This window comes from Ochotona curzoniae, unplaced genomic scaffold, assembly GCF_017591425.1.
Source record: "Ochotona curzoniae isolate NIBS_2020 unplaced genomic scaffold, NIBS_Ocur_1.0 contig_1274, whole genome shotgun sequence".
Lineage (NCBI taxonomy): Eukaryota > Metazoa > Chordata > Mammalia > Lagomorpha > Ochotonidae > Ochotona > Ochotona curzoniae.
The window spans coordinates 5,569,672-5,592,960 of record NW_024465023.1 but is presented as its reverse complement, the minus strand read 5'-3'; the positions used below and the strand labels follow the sequence as shown (position 1 = coordinate 5,592,960).

At 39.0% G+C, this 23,289-nt stretch overlaps 1 protein-coding gene across 1 annotated transcript in view; it reads right to left on the bottom strand.

The window, feature by feature from the left end:
* WNK3 (WNK lysine deficient protein kinase 3) overlaps positions 1 to 23,289 on the bottom strand; it is a 116,306-nt gene that overhangs the window by 74,730 nt on the left and 18,287 nt on the right. Inside the window, exons 2-6 of the mRNA XM_041001468.1 lie at positions 17,567 to 17,739; positions 14,395 to 14,615; positions 13,541 to 13,698; positions 7,393 to 7,481; positions 3,513 to 3,732 (exon numbers count right to left, since the gene is read on the bottom strand). Of these exons, the coding sequence (XP_040857402.1) occupies positions 3,513 to 3,732; positions 7,393 to 7,481; positions 13,541 to 13,698; positions 14,395 to 14,615; positions 17,567 to 17,739 (861 nt within the window). The remainder of the gene's footprint in view (positions 1 to 3,512; positions 3,733 to 7,392; positions 7,482 to 13,540; positions 13,699 to 14,394; positions 14,616 to 17,566; positions 17,740 to 23,289) is intronic.

Here is a 23,289-nt window from a genome sequence, read left to right as displayed (position 1 = left end):
GCTGAGCTTAATCTAGGGTGATTATGTGAGTAAAACTTTCACCAGCTGGTGATACTAGAAGAATCTGACATGCCATTGTTGGCTTTGAAGAAGGAATGGGACATTTGCAAGGCACTAAATTATGGTAGCTTGTTAAGCACCAAGATAAAACTAATACAATCTCTTATTAATTACAAGCAGATAGCCAAGAATGATAAGAAACAGGAGAAAACCTCTAACAATAAGATCAAACACACAAAACAAACAAACAAACAAACAAAACAGTAACTTAGAGAAAAGAGACCACAATGGGAGGAAAAAGTTAAAAACATTAACACAGATAGGTATGGCAATAGAACATCTATAAGACAAAGAACAAGATGTTTATTTTAACTAAGAAACAAAAAAGCAAAAAGACATTTTCAATGTAAAATATGAGGGCAGGAATGAAAACTTCAATGGAAGCCTTAGAAAATAAAGTTGGTAACATTTGTAAGAAGAAAAGAATCAAGTAACAAAGAAATGAAAGATAAAAAACAACATTGGGAAACCAGCTTAAGTGGCCTGACATTCAAGTGATAGCAATTCCAGGAAGAGAAAACAAAGGATAAAAAATTATTAACAAAATACGTCAAGAAATATCTGATAAACTACAGAATATAGGTTGACAGATTAAAAAGGTCTAACACAGTAGATGAAAACAGATTCAAATCAAGACACATCACTATGAAATTTTAGAATACTGAGCAAAAAGAAAATACAAACATGCACAGAGGAAAAAAACAGGTCAAATTGAAAAAATCAGGAATCAGAACAGCTTTGGACTTCTGAAGAGCAATGGACAAAGCTAAAAAGCATAGAGCTATGACTTAAAAAAAATAAATCTCAACATAAAATGTCTTAGTCTGTCAATCAACCAATGAAACATTAAGATTTTAAAAAGGCATTTTCGGGTCCACTAAGTAGCCTAGTGGTTAAAGTGGCCTTCCATGTGCTGGGATTCTTATGGGCATCAGTTCATGTCCTGGCTGCCCCACTTCCCATCCAGCTCCCTGCCTGTGGCCTGGGAAAGCAGTTGAGGACAGCTCAAAGCCTTGGGACCCTGCACCCAGAAGAGACCCAGAAGCTCCTGGATCCTGGCTTCGGATTGGCTCAGCTTCTGGCAATTGCAGCCACTAAAGAGGTGAATCAGCAGACAGAAGATCTTCTGTCACTCCTCTCTGTGTATCTGCCTTTTCAATACAAACATAAATAAACCTTAAAAATAAAAGACATCTGAATATATGAAAGTTTCAAAGAATGAATCTTTCATGTGCACTTTCTTGAGCAGTGGCCATCTGTTTTGTGGTTAAGACAACACTTAGGATGCCTAGCTTACATATTCTAATACCCAGGTTGAAGCTCCAGCTCCCTTTCCAAATCTAACTTTCTACTAATACACAGCCTGGCAGGCAACAGATGATGGCTCAAATACCCAGGTCTCTGACAATCCAGTAGAGGATTCCAAGATTTTTTTAGTTTTTGGTTTCAGCCTATCCCAACCCCAGCTGTTGCGGGCCTTTGGAAGAATAAATCAGAGGACTGAAGATCTGCTGAGTGTGTGTGTGTGTGTGTGTGTGTGTGTGTGTGTGTGTGTGTTTCTCTGCTTTTCAGATTAAAAAAAAATTTTAAGAGAAGGTTGTCATGGGGGTTGATGTGGTGGTATATCATGCTAATCCTCCACCTGTAGCACCAGCAACTCATATGGGTGCTGGTTTGTGTCCCAGATTCTCCATTTGCCATCCAACTCCCTGCTTGTGGCCTGGAAAAGTGACAGAGAGTGGATCAGGCTCTTGGGCCCCTACACCCATGTTAAGAGACCTGGAAGAAACTCCTGGCTTCTGGCAATAGATCAGCTCAACTCCAGCCATTGTGGCCACTTGCAAAGTGAAAAAGTGGATGGAAGATCTTTCTCTGTGCCCTTCTTTCTATAAATCTGCCTTTCCAATAAAAATAAATAAATGTTTAAAAAGAGGGTAGTATAAGATGTATGTCACTAATAAGGGTAAGCCATGAAAGAGAAAAGTTCAAAGAAAGTGAAGTCCAGTACAAGATTGAAGCAAAGACAATATTAGAAAGATAGTAAAGAGTTAGTTACTTCTAACATAATCATTCCATCCTTCTCTGCCCTGAAAGCAGAATGCATAAGTAAACCTGGCTTAATCTGTCCCAAGCTGATCTTGACCATGAGCTGCAGCAGCTCCTACAGCCCCCTCATGCCAGTGCTGTGTCTGCCAGGAGCAGGTGTGTCCTGGCAGCTCTCCCCCAGTACTCATCTGCCAGCCCTACTACTCAGGGTGGGAGGGGAGACCAGAAGTGGAAAGTCAGGGGGTCCGACTCCCCACCACACCACGTGGTGAGTAGACACATCATTGGATCCGCTGCCCTGATCATGCCGAGTTAGTTGTCCTAGACTCATTCACGGCCTGACCCTTGGAGTTCCCCAGAAGTGAATCCCATCAGCTCTCGATGAAGCTGAGCCAAATGATGATCAACAAACACTCCTCAGCTCACCTTCTCCTGGGATTCTTCAACTAATCAGACAATACCATTAATGCAGGCAAGGAAGTAGCACCAGCCAGGAGGTACTAAATTTTTCCAACCCTGCAGCCTTGCCCATTTCATCCCTGCACACTGTAGCTCTGCCTGCCCTACTGCCTTGCCTAAGCTGCTCAAATCACCCCTTCTATATACCACCCCAAAACTCTACAACATGTAGCATGTAAACATGCATTTCCATACACTACCCAAATCCTCCTTTTCATGCAATGTTAAAGCTCTTCCTTTCTGTAAATCAGAAAAGCAAAGCTTTTACAGTGTGGCTGCTTAGAACTGTCACTCGTTAAAATTATCCAACATGACTGCATTCTGCATCCCCACGACCGGGAGTTCATTATAATGTGATTATAATACTATGTCTAACACTCCCAATCCCATCATGCCTCTAAATGCCATGTCACTTCTGATATTACTGACACAGGGTTAGGATATGCATGATTGGTATGGTACTCTAGTCCTGCTCCTAATCCCACCCCTGTGCCTCTAGATCATATAGAGGGACAATCCCAAACCTTACTGAAGTTATTTCTTGAGCTTCCCTACATTCATTCCTCATTGTTTACTTTCAATTAGCAGGAAAACAAATGCTATTTTTCGGTAACCTTGACCTACATCTTGTCCTTGAGTTCCTTCTTAGGACAGAGAAAAGATGGACTCCAGATATCCCAACATCAGGGCAAATACTACCTACAGTGGTAAAGGAGAGGGACAAAACTGATAGGGACATTCAGGTGGCTTCCAAGGCACTGATAATCTATTTCTTAACAAAGATGGTTTCTTATTATTCATTATATGATATGTATAAATTTAATATATTCTGCTATAGATATGCATTTCATACTAACAATGTTTTTAAAGAAAGTAATGGGCAAAAAACAGAAAGCAATGTTGGAATTATAAGGAGTAGGGTGGATGGGAAAGCAGGATTTACTTACCATTTCATATGCTACTTCCTCTGGTGTGTCAGTTTCTAAATTGAAACTGAACTCAATAGCTTCATTGTCTTTGTGCTTGCCTTTCAATTTCTTGGGGTCTTCAACCCAGAGTCTCAAGCCCAGCGATGAATTTGAGCAATCATCATCCTCAGCTAACTCCACCCTCAATCCTGTATCCTCAGCAAAAAATGCGTGGTTTAGTAGGTCCCTGATAGACAACCTAATGAACAAAATGTATATATCTTATTATCAATTCTTCTAATCATGTCAATCCTTTATTCAGAAAAAAATTAAGTGCATTAAGTGAACCTTATTTTAGATGTTCTATTAATGAAGCAATTAATAGATTGCCATATTAAACAAAATTTCATATCCATCTTACTACCAGAGACACAATGAAATCGAAACTAAAATGCACACATAATGATCTCCACTGAAATTTAACGATGGGTTGGACATTTAGCATACTGCTTCAGCCTCCACTTGGGAAACATACATCTCACATTGAAACACCTAGATTTGAGCCCAACTCTATCTTCAATTCTAGTTGCCTGTCGATGTGTCCCTGGAAGGCAGAAGGGAGCACACAAGCTGCCTACAGCGTAGCCCAGCCCCAGCTCTTTTGGGCATTTGAGGAATGAAATCAAGAATGAAAGATCTCCTAATGTATCTTTCTCCCACTCCCTCTCTGTGCCATTCAAATAACAAGAAAATGAATATTAAAAGAAAATAAAAATGAATGCTAAAATTTAAAATTACCAGTAACACAACTATATATATATAAAGCATGCCAAGGGGGATATGGAGTGATGGCACAGTGGCTAAAACCTGGATCATGTCACTGCTGATCTACTGTCCATCCAGGTTCCTGCTTCTGGCCTGGGAAAGTAGAGGATGACCCAAAGCCTCAAGACATTGTATCTGTGTGGGAGACATGGAAGACACTCCTAGCTCCGGGTTTTAGACCGGCTCAGCTCCAGCCATTGAGGCCACTTAAGGAATGAACAGGTGGACGGAAGATCTTTCTCTCTGTCTCTCTGCTCTGTAACTCTGCATTTCCAATGAATGTAAATAAAATTTTTTATAGTATTACAAGCTAGAACTGGAGAAATACTGCATTACATGCTAAGTGAATTAATTAGCTTCCCTACACTGACTTAAGTTGCTAAGATTGAGACTACAGACATTTAGAAAAAGAAAGTTTTCCCATCCAGGAATATAAACTCCAAAGTAAATTACAAAGTTAAACTTTCATGTGAATATTATAAATAGAAGTCACTGACTCCATTAACAATAGTGTAGTCTGTGTACTTCACTCCTTAGTGAGCGCTGCATTTGGCTCAACAACATCCAGTGGTTTGCTTCACATATTGAACTCTGGTTTTAGGTCACGGTAATATTTATAGCATACAACCATAGCATGATATTAGGAAATAACCATCTCTGAAGAAAAATAAAGATTGCGTGTAAAATATTAAGAAGCTAGAGCAACTTTCTTTTTCTTTTACTAACTTTTCAAACAGGCATATAATATTTACTCTGTACTATAGTCCAGGGAGAGCTGAAAGTGATACAAAAGTACTTCACAAACTTGTTGCAAAAATGCATAACCTTTTCCTTGCAGTCTCCTTGACCCTTCTTGGATTAGTTAAAATATAAAAAGCATAGAGACAGAGCAATTTCCTGTAAGTAGATTTTTCAAACCTCCACATTTTTAGTAACTAAGACAACATTAGAAAACTAATCTGACACCAGTTAATTAGGCTAACATGGGCTAATGTGAGATGTTTTGAAGCAATGAAAACCAAGCTTAGTCCTCTGCCTACTAAAATTTTGTCTGTTTTTATTAAGGAGTAATTATAATAACAGTGGCAGAAGACATAATTTATTGAATGTGCATTACTCTAATGTATGTTTTATATATTTTTTCTCTTTGGGTAATCAAAATAATACCTATTTTGAGAAATAACTAAGTACATCACTCAAGAGCACACTGGAGTCCAGATCTGAACACTGAAGTCTGTACTCTTTCCTATATACCAATATATCATGAATCACTAAGAAGATTCCAATATTCATGGGTAATGGATCATAATTAAAATGTTGTGCACACAACCAGAACCCAAGCTAAAACAGCTACTTCAACATAGCATTTTTAGCCTTATTTTTAAAAAGAGTACACCTAAACTTGTATAACTCAACAACAAAATTAAAGTGGGCAAAAACCTTGACCAGACACTTCTCCAAAGATAAGCAGTCAATAAGCACACGAAATGATATTCTATATGACTAGTCATTAGAGAAAAAAAAGATAAAACCATGTGCAGACACCACTTCACATCCATTAGGATGACTATTATTAGAAAAGAGAAGCCAGTGTTAGTGAGGATGTTGAAATCGCCCTATGTTGCTGAAGGGAATTCAAAATGGTGTAACTACTCCAGAAAATAAATGGCACTTCTTCAAAAATTGCAACAGTATTATGTGATCTATCGATTTCACTTCTATACATATATATCCAAAAGAATGGAAAGCAGGGACTCAGACACACATGTTCCTAAAGGAGAAGATATTTGTGTCTCCTTCTCTCTCTAGATCTGACTTTCCAATAAAAATGAACAAATCTTAAAAAAAACAAAAAGAAGAATATTAGGATTCCTGTCCTCCTCTCGCACCATTCAAATTAATTGAAGGCACGTAAAGTACATCCTGCTCCTCCTGCCTTCCAGAGGACTTAGAACAACTGACAGTGCAGAAATTACTCCGGAAGTTCTGTGCACCTATCCCCTCCTGCCTCCCGCTGTGTTACATTATGTTAGTTAACTATAGGAAAACTTTGGGCTCTGGTAACTCCTTTCCTGCCTGAAACCTTTTTTTTTTAACTGCATGGCTCTCAATCTGATTGGCAGATGAGAGCTTAAAAACCCCTGATTTACGCAGCTTGGTGCAGTGGCTCCTGGAGTGTAGCGGGAGCTGCTATCACCAAGCTTGGGAAATGAAAACTCCTCCTAACATCCTACACTTGGGTCCAGTGTGATCTCTCTCGCATCCATAACATATGGAAGTGTAACATCTCTCCCAATCTTTCCCATCTCTTCCCACTTTATCCATGAGTGTTTCTGTGATTTCCCCACTGTTTCAAAATTTTTTTGTGAAAAAAAACAGAATACTATTTCTTGAACAAAAGTATCCATATTATCTTTATCATTCTCATAACTTAAGGATATTAAATAAAAATTTTCTGTTGGGGCAAGTGTGGTGACATAGTACGTTGAGCAATGACAGCATGCCAAACAGGTGACAACTCAGGTCTCAGCTGTTCCACTTCCAATCAACCTCCCTACCAATGTGCCCCAAATACTTGGGCCCCTGCATACACATGGGAGACCTGGAGGAAGCAACAGACTCCTGGCTTTGGCGAGGCTCAGCCCTGGCCTTTAGAGCCATATGAGGAGTGAGGGAGGAGTGAACCAAGAGATACAAAATCTCTCTCCACTTATCTCTGTAACCTGCCGTTCAAACAAACAAACAAACAAACAAAAAAATATTTTTTAAAAAAATCTATTCCCTGTCAGCTATTAGAAGTAATGAACTTGTGAGGACCCATTGAACTGATGGCTAAAGGTACTGCAATTATTTCACAGTGAAAATATACACATTAATAGAACCCAAGTGTCAGCTAAAAAAATCAGAACATGATATCAAAATCTAAAAAGGTAAAGAACATGCACTGACACACTTCATTCCAGACGGTATGCTTGGGCTGTTTTTGGTGAAAAGTCAAATTTAACATGATTAAAAAGTGAGAAAATGACCAAATGCAAAAGAAGAGGAAAATACATTCACATCACTTAGATCATTTCACTACACTTGCACCCACCTTTCAGATTTGTTTTGACGAATACACCCTTCGATGATTTCTTTTACTTCAGGATCAGTGACTTTATTAAAGCTGGCTGGTTTTATGCCCTAAGAAAAGAAAAACAGTGCTGCTCACAAGTTTGGCCATTGGAAGCCAAGTCAATATGACATTTGTTAAATTTTATTTTTATCACTAAGCCATGTTTGAGCTTTAAATAATAAAAATACACACATTTAATAACTTTTGACAAGTTTTGTCATAGTTTTACAAATAAAAGTCAAAAAATCAGAACTAATCAAAAGCTCCAACAATACAGGCAAAGTTAAATATGTTTTATAAATACAAAATGGCTTCAAAAAGTTCATGGAAGACAAGTATATGTACCTGTTAAGATGTCCAATCTTCTCATTTCCCCTCCTAATTCCAATGTTGCCTCTCAGGTAGCAGGTAGTTCTATCCCTATCTCAGGGGGAAACCTAGACTGAGTTCCAATCTCCTGGCATCAGCCCAGTCTTACTTGCAGCTATCTGGAGAGGAAACCAGAGGATGGAAGCTCTCTGTGTCTATCTACCTCCCAAAGAAATAAATAAGATTTTAAATTTATGGGAAAGCGCAATGTAAAAATAATGCAAATTTCCCATAAACGTTTTAAAGCCCTTTAATTTATGTGTATGTGTATGCAGATATATGTATATAATACAATAATATCACAAGGAAACTAACATGTACTCAAAATAACCTATCACATCGAAAATTCCCATAATTGTTAGATATACTGCTTAAATACACAATAAACTTCCAATGTGCAAAACAGATTAGACGAATATTTTCAGTAATAAAAAATTATACTCATGTTTCTCTTCAGATCATCTTTCGCCTTTTACTAAAAAATAAAGGTTATTAAAACCTTTTGAAAATTCTAAATAGGGTTTTTCCTATTTCAGGAAATCAAGTCATTATATTTCAAACCCTATTAGAAGAGCTAGAGGAAACCAATTACATATGTGTATAATTAAAATAGAAACAAATCTATTTGAGAAATCTATTTATTTCCCTCTTAAATACTAACATATTGATAAACTTACCTCAAATGAAATAATCAAGCTCCAGAAATGCAATAACAAATGATATCTGGACAACTAAAAGCATTCCTATGATAGCTATTTTACTTGTATGAATCTATTTATTTTATATTCTACTACCTTATAATTATGAGCTTTAAATATCACAAAAATAATGCAAAAGTACTGTCATAACTTAACAGAAAATTTCAGATTTGGCTGGAAGCAGAAATATATTATTGAAGATCTACTTCTAGACCTGTCAAACTGACTCACAAGACACACAGTCAGAAAGCCAGTATTGTATTAAATGAATCTGGTAATGTAAGGACTTAACCTGGGGCTCCAAATTCAAAAACACTGCACACACAGACACACATCTTCAACCTTTCCACCGACTTCTTACCCAATTCTCAGCCATGATATTTATTCTTTCTCTGCTACTAAGTGAAGATAGTTGGGAAGTTACCACTTATAAATTCAATTACAAAATCATTATTTATGTCCCTCCAAAATACAGGTAAGAGATAGGTATTTTGGCACAGTGGTTGAGATGCTCTGTAGGGGACAGGCATTGTGGTACAACAGGTTAAGCAGATGCTTTACAATGCACAATGCCATCTTGGAGTTCCTGCTTAAGAGTCCTGGCTATTCCACATTTCAGATGCAGGATCCTGCTAATGTACCTGGAAGGCAACAGATGATGCACCAACAACTGGAGTTCCAGTCACCTATAGGGGAGACCTAATGGAGATCCAGGCTCCTGGCTTTTGCCTGGCCTAGCTCTGGCTGTTGTGGATATTGGGGAATGAAGTAACAGATAAAAGAGTTCTCTCTCTTTCCCCCAATCTCTGTCTCTATGACTTTCAACATCAATAAATATTTTCGAAAGAAAAATAAGCCAATAAGGACGTTTACACTCTATATCTGAGTACCAGAATTTGAGTTCCACCTTTACTCCCAATTCCTGCTTCAAGCTAATGATCCTCCTTGGCGACCAATGGTGATGGCCCAAGGATGTGGGTCCCTGCAATCCACAGGGAAGAACAGTACTGAGCTTACAATCCAGATTCTTAGCTTCAGCCTGGCCCAGCACTAGCAATGAGAGAATAAGGTAAAGATGGATAAAAGATCTCTATCTGATTTTCACTTAACTAAAAACCAATATGTAAAAACTGAACACATATAGGTAACTAAGTAAAAAGAAAGATGGACCAAAAAAAATCAAGCTCCTTTTCTAAATTATTATAGGAATATTCAGACATTTAAAAGTAGAATGCAAGGAATATAATAAGTCCCACGTAATTATCACCAGCTTCAACAAAAAACAATGTTTTGTTAACCTTGGTCTAGCTGAATACTCCAAAACTTTTCATGTCCTGAAATGTTTCAAAACAAATCTCAGATAGTGCATCATTTTGTCCATAAAATTTTCTATTTGTGGGGTTATTACAGTGGGGTAGGCAGCTAATCCTCTACTTGTGGTGCTAGCATCTCACATAGATGCCGTTTTGAGTCCCAGCTGCACTGGTTTCCAATCCAGACCAATGCTTATGGCCTGGGAAAGCAACAGAGGATGGTTCAAGTTCTCATGCCCCTGCACCCACATAGGAGACCCAGAAGAAGCTCCTGGGTCCAGGCTTCAGATTGGCTCAGCTTCAGCCATTGTGGTCATCGGGGAAGTAAAAATTCTATCTCTCCCTCTCTCTCTGTAACTGTGACTTTCAAGTTACATAGATTTTTTTTTTCAAAAAGTAAATTTAAAAATCCAGTGTACATCTCTAATACATCATGTCCTTTAAAAAAATATCTCGGGCCCGGCGCCGTGGCGCAAGTGGTTAAAGGTCCTCGCCTTGCACGCCCCTGGAATCCCATATGGGCGCCGGTTCTAATCCCGGCAGCCCCGCTTCCCTTCCAGCTCCCTGCCTGTGGCCTGGGAAAGCAGTCGAGGACGGCCCAAAGCTTTGGGAACCTGCACCCGCGTGGGAGACTCGGAAGAGGCTCCTGGCTTCGGATCGGCTTAGTATCGGCCCGTTGCGGCTCACTTGGGGAGTGAATCATTGGATGGAAGATCTTCCTCTCTGTCTCTCCTCTCTGTATATCCGCCTTTCCAATGGAAAAATAATAAAAATAAATCTTTAAAAAAAAAAATCTCATATCACTTCAAAACAATCATCAATAATTCCTTAACATAATCTAAACCTCAATTCATGCTCAAATTCACAAAATTATCTGAACTCTGTCTTCTTTTTAAAATATTTATTTATTTATTGGAAAAGCAGATTTACAGAGAGAAAAATACACAGAGAGGAAGATCTTCCACCTGCTGGTTCACTCTCCAGGAGGCCACAATGGCTGGAGCTGAGCCCATCCAAAGCCAGGAGTCTCTTCTGGGTCGCCCATGCGGGTACGGGGTCCCAAGGCTTTGGGCCAACTTCTACTGCTTTACCAGAACACAAGCAGGGAGCTGGATGGGAAGTAGAGGAGCCATGGCACAAACCAGCACCCATATGGGATCCCAACCATTGTAAGGTAAGGATTTAGCCACTGAGCCAATGTGCTGGACCCTGAACTATGTCTTAATAGCTAGTTTATTCAATTCAGGATCCAAACAAACATGAAGGCCACACTGAAGCTGGCTTACCCCAGCACACAAGAGCTACCAGACTTTCAACAACTTTGGAAGCCAATTGTTAAACACAGAGATTTTAAAATGTTAAATCATGTAAAGTTACCATTAAAACATTATATTAAAAGCCAACATAATACTTATTGACAACCTTCCTCCCCAACTGTAATTTACCATTATGCATGTTTTGAGGTCGTTTGTATCTTATGCTGTAAAAAACACATAATTGTCACGGTACATCTCTTCCCAGTTCAGCCTTCAGTGAAGTCACACTGCTTAACTTTAAACCAGTCTTAGGGGAAATACTTACACTACAAAAAGCAGAAAATTCTCAAAACCAGTGCTTTTCAGCATTGCAGAGAACCCATTATACATTTACTAGCTTGCTACTACCATTATGTCTCTTGTATTCTATAAAGTGTCTCCCCCTTTTTCTTTCATGAATTGAATTTGTTGGAGAAAGCAAGTCATTTGTTCTACAGACTATCTCACATCTGGCTTTTTGGCCTTATTTATTATTTCCTTAAACAAGCTTTTGCAGAGTTGGACAGACTTCAGGATCAGAAGCTACCACAATCACTAGATATGGGAAGTTGGGCTACTGACAAACTCTGCTCTCAATCTCATCATATGTAAATTGAAGATGGTGCTCAGTTTTGTAAAGGTATAAAGATTAAATCATGTGGTCTACAACACGCATTAAAGAACTATACACACACTTACACACCTGTTAAAGCACTAAACTTTCAAAAACCTGACACATAAGAGCATTGGCAAGTATGTGTAACAAAGGCTGTTGGTGGGAACAGAAATTAGTACAGCTATTGTATAAAATGTATGGAAGTTTCTCAAAATAAGTAAAAATAAAGTGAGGATAGCAATCTCACTTCTGGGTATATATGCAAAAGAATTATCATCAGTGTGTTGACTATCCTACGTTCATTGACTATGCACAAGAACCCTGAAGTCCATCAAGGGATGAGTAAACACAGTAACTAAGGTATATTCATAGGATGGAAGGGCATTTAACCTTTAAATAAAAAAAGAAAGTCTCATTTGCAACATGAATGACCTCAGAAGACATTATGCTAAGTGAAACAAGTCAGGCACAGGAAGACTGAAACTGCATGATCTCACTTACATGAGAAATGTAAAAAGTCAGACTCACAGGGTGTTTACCCCAGGCTGAGGACAAAGGAAGGAATTGAGAAGTTGTTGGTTAAAGGTACAAAGTTCCAGTCAGACAAGAGGAGTAAGTTTGGAGATCTACAGCAGAGCAGGATGACTATAGTCAATAATAATGTTATATATTTCGAAATAACTTGGAAAGCAAACCTCAGATGTCTCAACACAAAAAATGGTGAGAAGACGGATATGGTAACCAGATTGATTTACTCATTCCACATCATATACATGCATCAATACATTACATTATACCCCATGAAGGCATGCAATTTTTATTCTTATTAATAAACCAGGATTTTAAAAAACAGTACCTATTAGTTTCCTGCAACACTGTAACAATTTTTTTTCAAGACCTACATACAGGCACTCAACAGGACATGAAGGAGTTGTCCTTTGAATAATCATAATACGTTGCTTTCACCTTTCTTACACTTCTCTCATTTATAGTTATCTATGAATTCATATTATTCACCTGCTAGAAATTTGAATTCCTGGAGGGTAGCAAACATATCTTACTCAGAACTTCATTGCTTGCTGATTCTTTTTAAAAAATTACTCATAGCAGAGCCTCAAATACTATGAATATTGAACTGTATTTTGAATATGTCTATTGAACGGTATTTTGAATATAACTTCATAATAAGGTTTTTGGAACTAGAAAACATCTTGAAAACTATTCAGCCAATCTCTATTTCCACCCTTGAAAAGTAAGATCTATAGACAGCCATATGGAAACACCAATAGGCACTACAGCTCCTATCAGAATGTCTAGGATCAAGTCCTGGCTTGATTTCCTGGCTGCAGCTTCCAGCTAATGGGTAGCCAGAAAGGCAGGAGATGACAGCTCAAGGGGTTGGCTGCCTGCCAGTCATGTACAAGTTGTGGACAGAGTTCCAAACTCCTGACTTTGGTCTAGGAGTTTGGTCTAGGGATGTGAGGAGAAAATCATGGATAAGAAATAAATCTCAATCTCACTCTTTCTCTTTCAAATAGATAAACATTATTAAAATTTTTTCAACTGAAAAGGTCCATTTGATACTAAAACCTCTTCAAAAATGGATATAAATAATACAATATCAGTAATAGTTTCCTAAAGAAAGTAATACAGTTATTTTATATGACTCAAGGAGTATGTAGGCACATTACACAATTCTAAAATTTGCTTCATTATGCTTTTCAAATTTACCACTACTCTAGGATTAAGACAAAAATTCGGTTTGACTGAATCAGCTTTACCCACTTCAACAAGAAATATGGAATTTTGTGAAGTAAAGAGTAAAATTATACCTACACTCGTTACTTTGCGGTAAATTTGAGCTGCGTTTTGGCACTCCGAGTATGGATACTCCGAAGTAGCCATTTCTAGCATACACATTCCAAAGGCATAGACATCAACGGATTCATCATAGTGTTCTTCATACATCTCTGGAGCCATGAACTCAGGAGTACCTACAAAATAGCAGCACATCCACATTTTTATTAAGAGCAAAAAGGTGAATTCAGCAAGACCACAGTCCTTTAGTTGGGAAGATTACCTGTGGGACTTTCTACAACCCAACGGTAAATGTTATTAAGTATGAAATTCGTTAAATATTTTCTATTATTCATGTAAAGCACCTAAAATTTGTTCCTTATCTTTACAGATAAGATACAACACTGCTCAAGACAACACTGAAGAATAAAATCTGTGCGTTTTAATCCTTTTTTTTTTTTAGTTGTTTAAATTTTTCTCAATTAACTAAATTTTCTTAAATCCTCAGGACATTTAAATATTTCTGGATATATCCCACAGGAAATATACCAGACTTATCTCTGAAATATTTCAATACACTCATATATAGCAAAACAAAATTCAAAGTAGGAAAGGTTTCTATAAAGGATAACTTAGTAAACATTGTAGGTATTGTTATTCATAAAGTCTCTGTTACACAACTACTCAACTCTGTCATCGTAGTACCAAAATAACCAGAATCAACCTATAAAACAGTGGCTATGGTAGTGGTTTCAATACAATCTGATTTATGAAAACAAGTAGTGGGCCAGATTAGCCCATGACCTATAGTTTTCTGATCTCTGTTGTAAACCTACACAATTGATAAACTTCTTTATACCCAAGCAGTAAATTGTAAAAAAAAAATCAATCACCAATAACGCTTTTTGCAAATGATGTTCGCATTAGGGTGGCTAGTCCAAGATCACCAATCTTCACTGATCCAGTGGGTCCTGTGATGAAGATATTGTCGCATTTCAGATCCCGGTGAATAATGGGAGGAGTTCTAGTATGTAAGAACTGTAATCCTTTTAGAATTTGCCTACACCAGCTCCTTAAAACCTTTGGTTTCATGACTTTAAATCGTTTTAAATACCTATATAAAGAAAATGAAAAGACCACATGTAAGTAACTTATTGTATGAACACTATCCAAGCAAATCACATGAGTGATTGATAATTTATTCTCTATGATGGCTAGCTGCAAGTTGTTTACTCTTGACCCTTAGGAAAAAAGGACTTTCTATCTAAAATTAGACATCTTACTAAGTATCAAACTTGGAATTTAAACAGAGAATTACTCCAGAGTAGTCTTTTGTGGACTGTCAGTAATTTTATTTTTTTTTAAAGATTTATTTTTATTATTTCTTTTATTGGAAAGGCGGATATGCAGAGAGGAGAGACAGAGAGGAAGATCTTCCGTCCGATGATTCACTCCCCAAGTGAGCCGCAACGGGCCGATACTATGCCGATCCGAAGCCAGGAGCCTCTTCCGGGTCCCCCACGCGGGTGCAGGATCCCAAAGCTTTGGGCCGTCCTCGACTGCTTCCCCGGGCCACAGGCAGGGAGCTGGAAGGGAAGCGGGGCTGCCGGGATTAGAACCGGCGCCCATATGGGATCCCGGGCGTGCAAGGTGAGGACCTTAACCACTTGCGCCACGGCGCCGGGCCCGGACTGTCAGTAATTTTAAGAAGACACTTCTCTATTTCTAAAGATTTATTTTTATTATTTTTTCATTGGAAAGGCGGATATACAGAGAGGAGAGACAGAGAGGAAGATCTTCTGTCCAATGATTCACTCCCCAAGTGAGCGCAACGGGCCGATACTATGCCGATCCGAAGCCAGGAGCCTCTTCCGGGTCTCCCACGCGGGTGCAGGGTCCCAAAGCTTTGGGCTGTCCTCGACTGCTTTCCCAGGCCACAGGCAGGGAGCTGGAAGGGAAGCGGGGCTGCCGGGATTAGAACCGGCGCCCATATGGGATCCCGGGCGTGCAAGGCGAGGACCTTTAACCACTTGCGCCACCGCGCCGGGCCCATATTTCTAATAATTACTTAGAAAATACAACTAAATAAAATTTTAGAGAAGCCGGCATCATGGCCTAGTGGGTAAAGCCACAGCCTGAGACACTGGCATACCACATGGAAATCGAATCAGTTCAACTCCTGGCTGATCTACTTCCAATCCAGCTCCCCGCTGATCTGCCAGGGAAAGCAATCAAAGACAGTAAACTGATTGGTCCCCTACATCCATGCGGGAGACCCAGATGAAGCTCCTGGTTCCTAGTTTTGGCCTAGCACAACCCCTACCATCTGGGGAATCAATCAGTAGATGAAAGATCTTTCTCCCTTTCTGTAACTCTTTCAAGCAAATAAAAAAACACACCAAAAAATTTTAGACCAAAAAATGCTAGGAAATGTTAAAGGGGCAATCAAAAAGTATATGGAAAACAGGAATTAAAAGATAAGTAATTTTTTGGTTAAAAAAAAAAAAACCTGTGATTCACACATGGCACTGTAAAACTTGTTTTGTTTATAAAAGGGGAAAAACTTAACATATTTCATACACATAATTTTAAGAGCACATAGGGCAGGTGTTGTGGTGTAGCACATTAACCCTCCATCTGTGATGCCAGTACCCAATATGGGTACCAAATTGAGACCTGGCTGCTTAACCTCCAATCTACCTCTATGACAATGTACCTGGGAAAGCACCAGAAGACAGCCCAGTTGCTTGAGCTCATGCCCGCACCTAGATGGGGGAACAGGACTAAACCCTTGGCTCCTACCTTCAGCTTACATCCGCCGTGCCCATTGTGGCCAACTGTGGAGTAAACCCAGGGATGGCAGATGCCTCTCGCCTTCTCCTCCTCCTCCTCACTCTCTAACTTGCAAATACATATATATATATATATATACATATATTTTTTTTAGTTTATTTATTTTTATTGAAAAGTCAGACATAACAGAGAGGAGGAGAGACAGAGAGGAAGATCTCCCCTCCAATGATTCACTCCCCAAAAGACTGCAATGGTCGGTGCTGCGCAGATCTGAAGCCAGGAGCCAGGAACTCTTCCAGGTCTCCCATGTGGCTGCAGGGTCCCAAGGCTTTGGGCCGTCCTTGACTGATTTCCCAGGCCACAAGCGGGGAGCTGGATGGGAAGCAGGGCTGCTGGGATTAGAACCGGCACCCATATGGGATCCCGGCGCGTTCAAAGCAAGGACTTTAACTGCTAGGCCACAGCACTGGGTCCAACATATACATACATCTTTTTTAAAAGCATAATATTTTCTACCCTACACTTTCTCTCCCTGACTTACTCCTAACTTCCATCCTTTTCCTACTTTTACTTGTTATAATAACATATTTCATAATACATTTTCCACAAACTTTTTGAAAAATGCTCATATACCTCACATTTTGCATTTACAAGTAATTATACTACAACATGAAAAACTGAGGTTCAAAACCAAAGACTATAATCACATACTACTGTTTAGTAAATTTGTGATGCTGGACAAATACCCAAACATTATCTTTTACAAAATGAAAGTATAAGAGCTGGCACTGTGGTGCAGCAAATTAAGCCTTTGTCTGTGACACCAGCATCCCATGTGGGTATCAGTTGAGTACCAGCTATTTCACTTCCGTAACAGTTCCCTGCGATTGTGCCTGAGGCAGCAGCAGCAAATACTTCAAGTATCTGGACCCCTGCCACTCACCTGGGAGACCCAGCTTGGTTCCAGGTTCCCGGCTTCAGTCTGGGCCAGCCCTGACCACTGCAGTTATTTGGGGGGTGAACTAGTGGGTGGAAGTGTTCTCCCCACTACCAAAACTCTCTCTCCCTAACTCTGTCTTTCAAATAAAATTTAAAATTGCTTTAAAATGAAATCATATTCTCTCATTAACATGTTCCAATTCCTAACATATTCATTAGATGTAAATCTTGGCAATTCCTGCAAAAAAACAATATTCACTCATAAGCAACTTCTATTAGTGCTGAAAATTAGCTTCAAATAAAACCTCATTGACATTATTACAGTCAACTTACGTTTTTAAGGTTCCTGAAGTCATTAACTCTGTCACTAACACGATGCATTTCTTTCCTTTTACTGTAGATTCCCAGGAATCATAAAACCGAACTATATTGGGGTGCTGGAGACCTTTCAACATCTCTGCTTCTTCCTTGAAGCGCTGCTGCTCAGCTTTGGTTAACTTCCGGTCCTGGAATTGAAGAAGTTCCAAAATAATGTGACAGAAACTCTCACCCATTTTTCAGAAGCTACTCAAATGAGCACTTTGTTGTTTCATGCAAGCATTCATACATTTATCTATTTTCACCTATCAATCAGTTCTTAGGATCTATATAATCACTACTATCCTTTCTACAGCAGTTATTTTGACTCTTCCCATACAGCAATACTACAATTGCTACATTTAATTTCCACATTATAAACATCTATCAATACCCGCAAAAAATGATTTCAAAATTGACAAAGAATGTTGAATCAAGCAACAAGACATTTTCCCAAACAAAGCCTTGATTTTCTACTCTAAAAGACACATAAAATCTTCGTAAGACTGATCACAATGTTAAGAAACTTAGACAATTACTGGGGTGAAAATTTTGAATTGTAAAAATAAGAACCACCTAGGTTTCCAGAAAAAAAAATATCAGGTTTCTAACCAATGAAAGACCTTTAAATAGACATCAGATCTCTAATCTGCTATGTAAAATGTTTCATGTCAAATCAGCAATGTTTATCAAATTAATTTTTTTCTTAAAGATACATTTATCTCCACTGGAAAGTCAGATTTACAAAGAGAAGGAGACAGAGAGAAGATCCTCCATCCACTGGCCCACTCTCCAGCTGGCCCACTCACGCAACAGCCTGAGCGGAACTGATCTGCAGCCACAAGCCAGGAAGGAGCCTCCTTGGAGTCTCCCACGCAGGTGCAGGGTCCCAAGGCTGTCCTCTACAACCTTCCCAGGTCACAATCAGGGAGCTGGATGGGAAATGGAGCAGTTGGGGCAATAACCAACTCCCATAAGGGATCCTGGCACATGCAACGCGACGACTTAGCCACTAGGACTTTATTCCAAGAGCTCAAATTCTGAGGGATGACTGTGATCCTAAAATTCTAAACTTAGACAAGCTACCTCAAGCTTAAGAGGGAAAAGATTCCTACATTTCTGGACAAAAGAAAGTTTAAATAATTTTAATAAAAATAACATTATTAGAAAAGAAAGGCAAAGCATCTAATAAATAGTAAAAAGTTTTCAATAAATTTTACTTAAATTTAAGGCTAAGTAATCATTGTTGATTTAGTTGATACAAGTGAAAGGGTTTTCCACACATTAACATAGAAGACATATAACATAAAAAGAACAGCCTGAAATTAAATTTTCAGCTTACATTATTAAAATTTAGTTAGTAGGGCCCTGGCGGAGTGGCCTAGTGGTTAAAGTCCTCGCCTTGAACGTGCCGGGATCCCATATGGGTACCGGTTCTAATCCCGGCAGCTCCACTTCCCATCCAGCTCCCTGCCTGTGGCCTGGGAAAGCAGTCGAGGACGGTCCAAAGTCTTTGGACCCTGCACCCACATGGGAGACCCGGAAGAGGTTCCTGGTTCATGGCTTCAGATCTGCGCAGTACTGGCCGTTGCGCTCACATGGGGAGTGAATTATCGGAAGGAAGATCTTCCTCTCTGTCTCTCCTCCTCTGTATATGACTTTGTAACAAAAATAAATAAATCTTTTTTTAAAAAAGCTAGGAAGGTCATAACACCATGCTTCCATTGTAGAAAAAAAAAATTTAATTAGTAAAGAAGGAAGAAAATGAAAACTATTGTCTTGCACATGGCAGGACAGGACTGACAGAACTACTTAATTTTTGAAAACAAAAACATGGAATTAACTCAGATGTCTATCAACTATTAAGTAAAGCATGGTATATGTACACAATGAAATATTATTCAGCTACAATAAGACTGAAATTTGGACATCTGCGACAAAATGATGGGAAATTCATAAGCTTGGCCAGAAAGACAAATACTTTCATTTGTAAAACTTAATATGTAGAGTATAAAAATTGTATGGATGTCATATTATCTTGAACATAATTATAGACACTGGTTCATTGAATTATAAATGTGCATGACAATATAGCCTAATTTCCTTACTTTATGATTGTCACGAATTCTACATTTTGTGATATTCTTATTTTCAAGAGAAAATGAAGGTAAGTATATAATATCTACATATAAAGTAAGTTTAGCAAACCATCAAAAATTGTTACATCTTTAAATTAAAAAGAACTATTTAAGTTTTGATATTGATAAAAAGCTTAAGTGTGCTTGCTAAACATCTAGACATAATTTCTATTTTAAACTGATTGACAATGCTAATTTACAAATTATACCAAAATAACAAAGGAAATACATAAATAATTGCAGAGAAGTAACAAATATTAGGAAGGGTCAAGCAAAAAATTTTCAAAATAAAATTATCAATCATAGATGGACATTTTGGCACAGCAGATTAAGCAATGGCCACGGCTGGAGATGCCCATATCAACATGCAGCTTTGCATCCTGCTTGCTCTGCTGCGGATGCAGCTCCCTGGTAATGCACCTGCGAGGCAGCAGATGCAGCTCCCTGGTAATGCACCTGCGAGGCAGCAGATGCAGCTCCCTGGTAATGCACCTGCGAGGCAGCAGATGCAGCTCCCTGGTAATGCACCTGCGAGGCAGCAGATGCAGCTCCCTGGTAATGCACCTGCCCATGCAGCTCCCTGGTAATGCACCTGCGAGGCAGCAGATGGGGCTCAAGTGTTTTGACTTCCTGCTACCCACATAGGAAACCTTGCAGTGGTATTTTGCTTTGTTTTGAGCCAAATGAATAAGTGTATGGGAATATCAGACTATTAATTGCATTAATGATTGAAGGTGTTGAATCACACATATGTCATCTTTGGTGAAATGTCTGTTCAAATCTTTAGCTCATTTTTTAGTTGTGCTGATTCTACTATATTTGTGTACTGAGTACGTCATATAATTCAAGGTACAAAAACTTTGTTCAGTGATTTGAATACACACTTTGGGAGCCAGTGTTGTGGCACAGCACATTAAGCAGCTACCTGCAAATTAGGCATCTACTGTGGGTGCCAACTGGAGTCTCAACTTCTGATCCAGCTTCCTGATGATGTATGTGGGAACTTACTGGAAGACGGCCCAAGTATTTGGGCCTCTCCACCCATGTGGGAGATCCAGGCTCCTGGCTTAGGCCAGGCAGAGTCTTGGACATTCCAGCCATTTGGGGAGTAATTCAGCAGACAGAAGAATTCTCCCATTCCCCAAACACCCCACTACCCTCTGCACTATATAACTCGGCCTTAAAAATAAATGCTTTTCTTTTCTTCAAAGATTCAGCTATCCTTTTGAAAGGCAGAGTTTTATAGAGAGTAAGAGGGACCAGGAACCTGAAATTTCATTGCATCTCCTGTGCAGGGACCCATTCTCCACCACCCTCTCAGGCACATCATTAGCAGACTGTATCAGATGCGGAACATCTGGGACTCAAACAAGCACCAATATGGGATGACAGCACCACAGGGAGCAGTCCCACTAGCTTTACCATAGCACCAGCCCATTAAAAAAGAAACTTCACAAAATTTACTTTTATTTTTGACGTTGTTTATATAGGTCACAAGGATGAATGCCCATGAGTACCACTGATTAGAGTGGGGAGGGGGAAGGCGGGTGAAACAAATTCTTCCAAGTTTCTTTTTCTTCCTTTTCTCCTATATGAAGGTGGGAGAGAGGGGGGAAGGAAACAGGAAGGGGCAACTCCAAGCTGTCAAACTACATCAGTACCAGGAATAGAAACCCCAATGAAGAGAAGAATGTTCTAAAGGTATTGCTTAAGTAGTTTTGACAGTTCTGAGATGCTGTTGGTTTTGTTGCTACAAAGTTGGCTAATCCTCCACCTCCAAGTGCCAGGATCCTATATGGGCACCAGTTTGTGTCCCGGCTGCTTTGCTCCTGATCCAGCTCCCTGCTCACAGACTGGGAAAGCACAGAGGATGCCACAATGTCTTGGGAATCTGCACCTGCATGGTAGATCCAGAAGCTCCTGGCTTCAGGTCGGCTGAGCTCCAGCTGCTGCGGTCACTTGGGGAGTAAACCAGTGAACGGAAGATCTTTCTCTGTCTCTCCTTTTCTCTGTAAATCTGCCTTTCCAATAAAACTGAATCTTAAAAAAAAAAGTCAAGCAACAAGGACATGAATTGGTGCCCACAGAGGATACCCATGCTGCAGGTGGCAGCTTCACCTACTGTGCCACAGCATGGACCCCTTATTCTTTCAGTTCAATTTTCCCATGAATGAACTTTTCTGGGATTGCTACATTCAATATGCTAATACTGTGTTGAACATTTTTTCATTTATTCTTACGAGGGATGTGGTATATAGTTTTCTTGTGATGTTTCTATCTTAGTTTAGATATTACATAGCAAAGTTAGCTTTACAAAATTCAAGTTTGTAACTATATTTTACATTCTATATCAGAGCAAAACTTGAGAGTCACATTTTCCAGGAATACATCTATCATCAGCAAAAAGAAACGAAGTTATCTCTTTTTCAATGTTTGTGCTTTCCTTATCTTACTGATTGCACTAAAACATTTACAATGTTGAATCATCACTACCTTACACCAGATTTTCCTAAGAACAGTTTGATCATCTCATAGCTGAAATTGTATTCTGGACACTGTTTTGTTTTTACAGATATCTTACAATGTTGGAATGATTTATACATATTGCTCCTCCAATTTTTTAATAAGAAATGGTTGATTTTATCACACTTTCTCAGCACCTACTGGTATGATCATATGATCTGCTGGTAAATTTCCTGATATGGAACTAACAATGAATGCTTAAAACAGAACTTATTTACTTGTATTTGTCAACATTTTACTAAAGATTTTTAACACATCTATTTGTATATTAACTTTTGCATTTCTTTAATTTAAGAATTTGGTATTAAGATTATACACGATTTATGAAATTAATTGGAAAAATAGTTTTGATAGTGTTGGGGCTGGGAGTTTGGGGGCGGGGAATCCCAGCCTATACAAAATTGTACCACATAATTCAGAATCCAAAATAAAAATATATGAATAAAAAATAGTGGAATCACTTGTCATAGAGGTTAGCGAAAACTCAAGTTCTGAATGTGTGCTTCCTTGTCCGAATTATAAAACTGAGACATAAAGAATGGGAAGATGAGCGGGCTGTGGCACAGAAGTTAATCTGTTGCTGGGGACACCCACATTCCACGTTGGAATGCCTGGTTTCAGTTGCAGCTTCCTACTCACGCATACCCAGGGAATGCAGCACATGATACCTCAAGTACTTGAGCCCCTGCCACCCATCTGAGAGCCACAAGCGGAACTGTGGGCTCCTGGCTTCAGTCTGGCTCGGCCCTGGATGTTGCAGACATCTGGGGACTGACCAAGTAGGTCTCTCCTTCTCTGTCCCTTCCTTTCTCTCTGTTATCTGCCTTTCAAGTAAATAACCTTTTCTAAAAAACAAATAATAATGGGAAAATGATCTTCAAAAGGTACAAAGCTTCAATGAGAAGAAACATTTTTCTTTGAAATATAAGTCAAAATGTGGAGTAATCATTTTATAATTGAAAATCAGTGAGTAAATCTCAAATGTTCTCCCTGATGTGTTACAACCAGGCAGTTAAAGTTCAGGTGAGCTAGAATTCC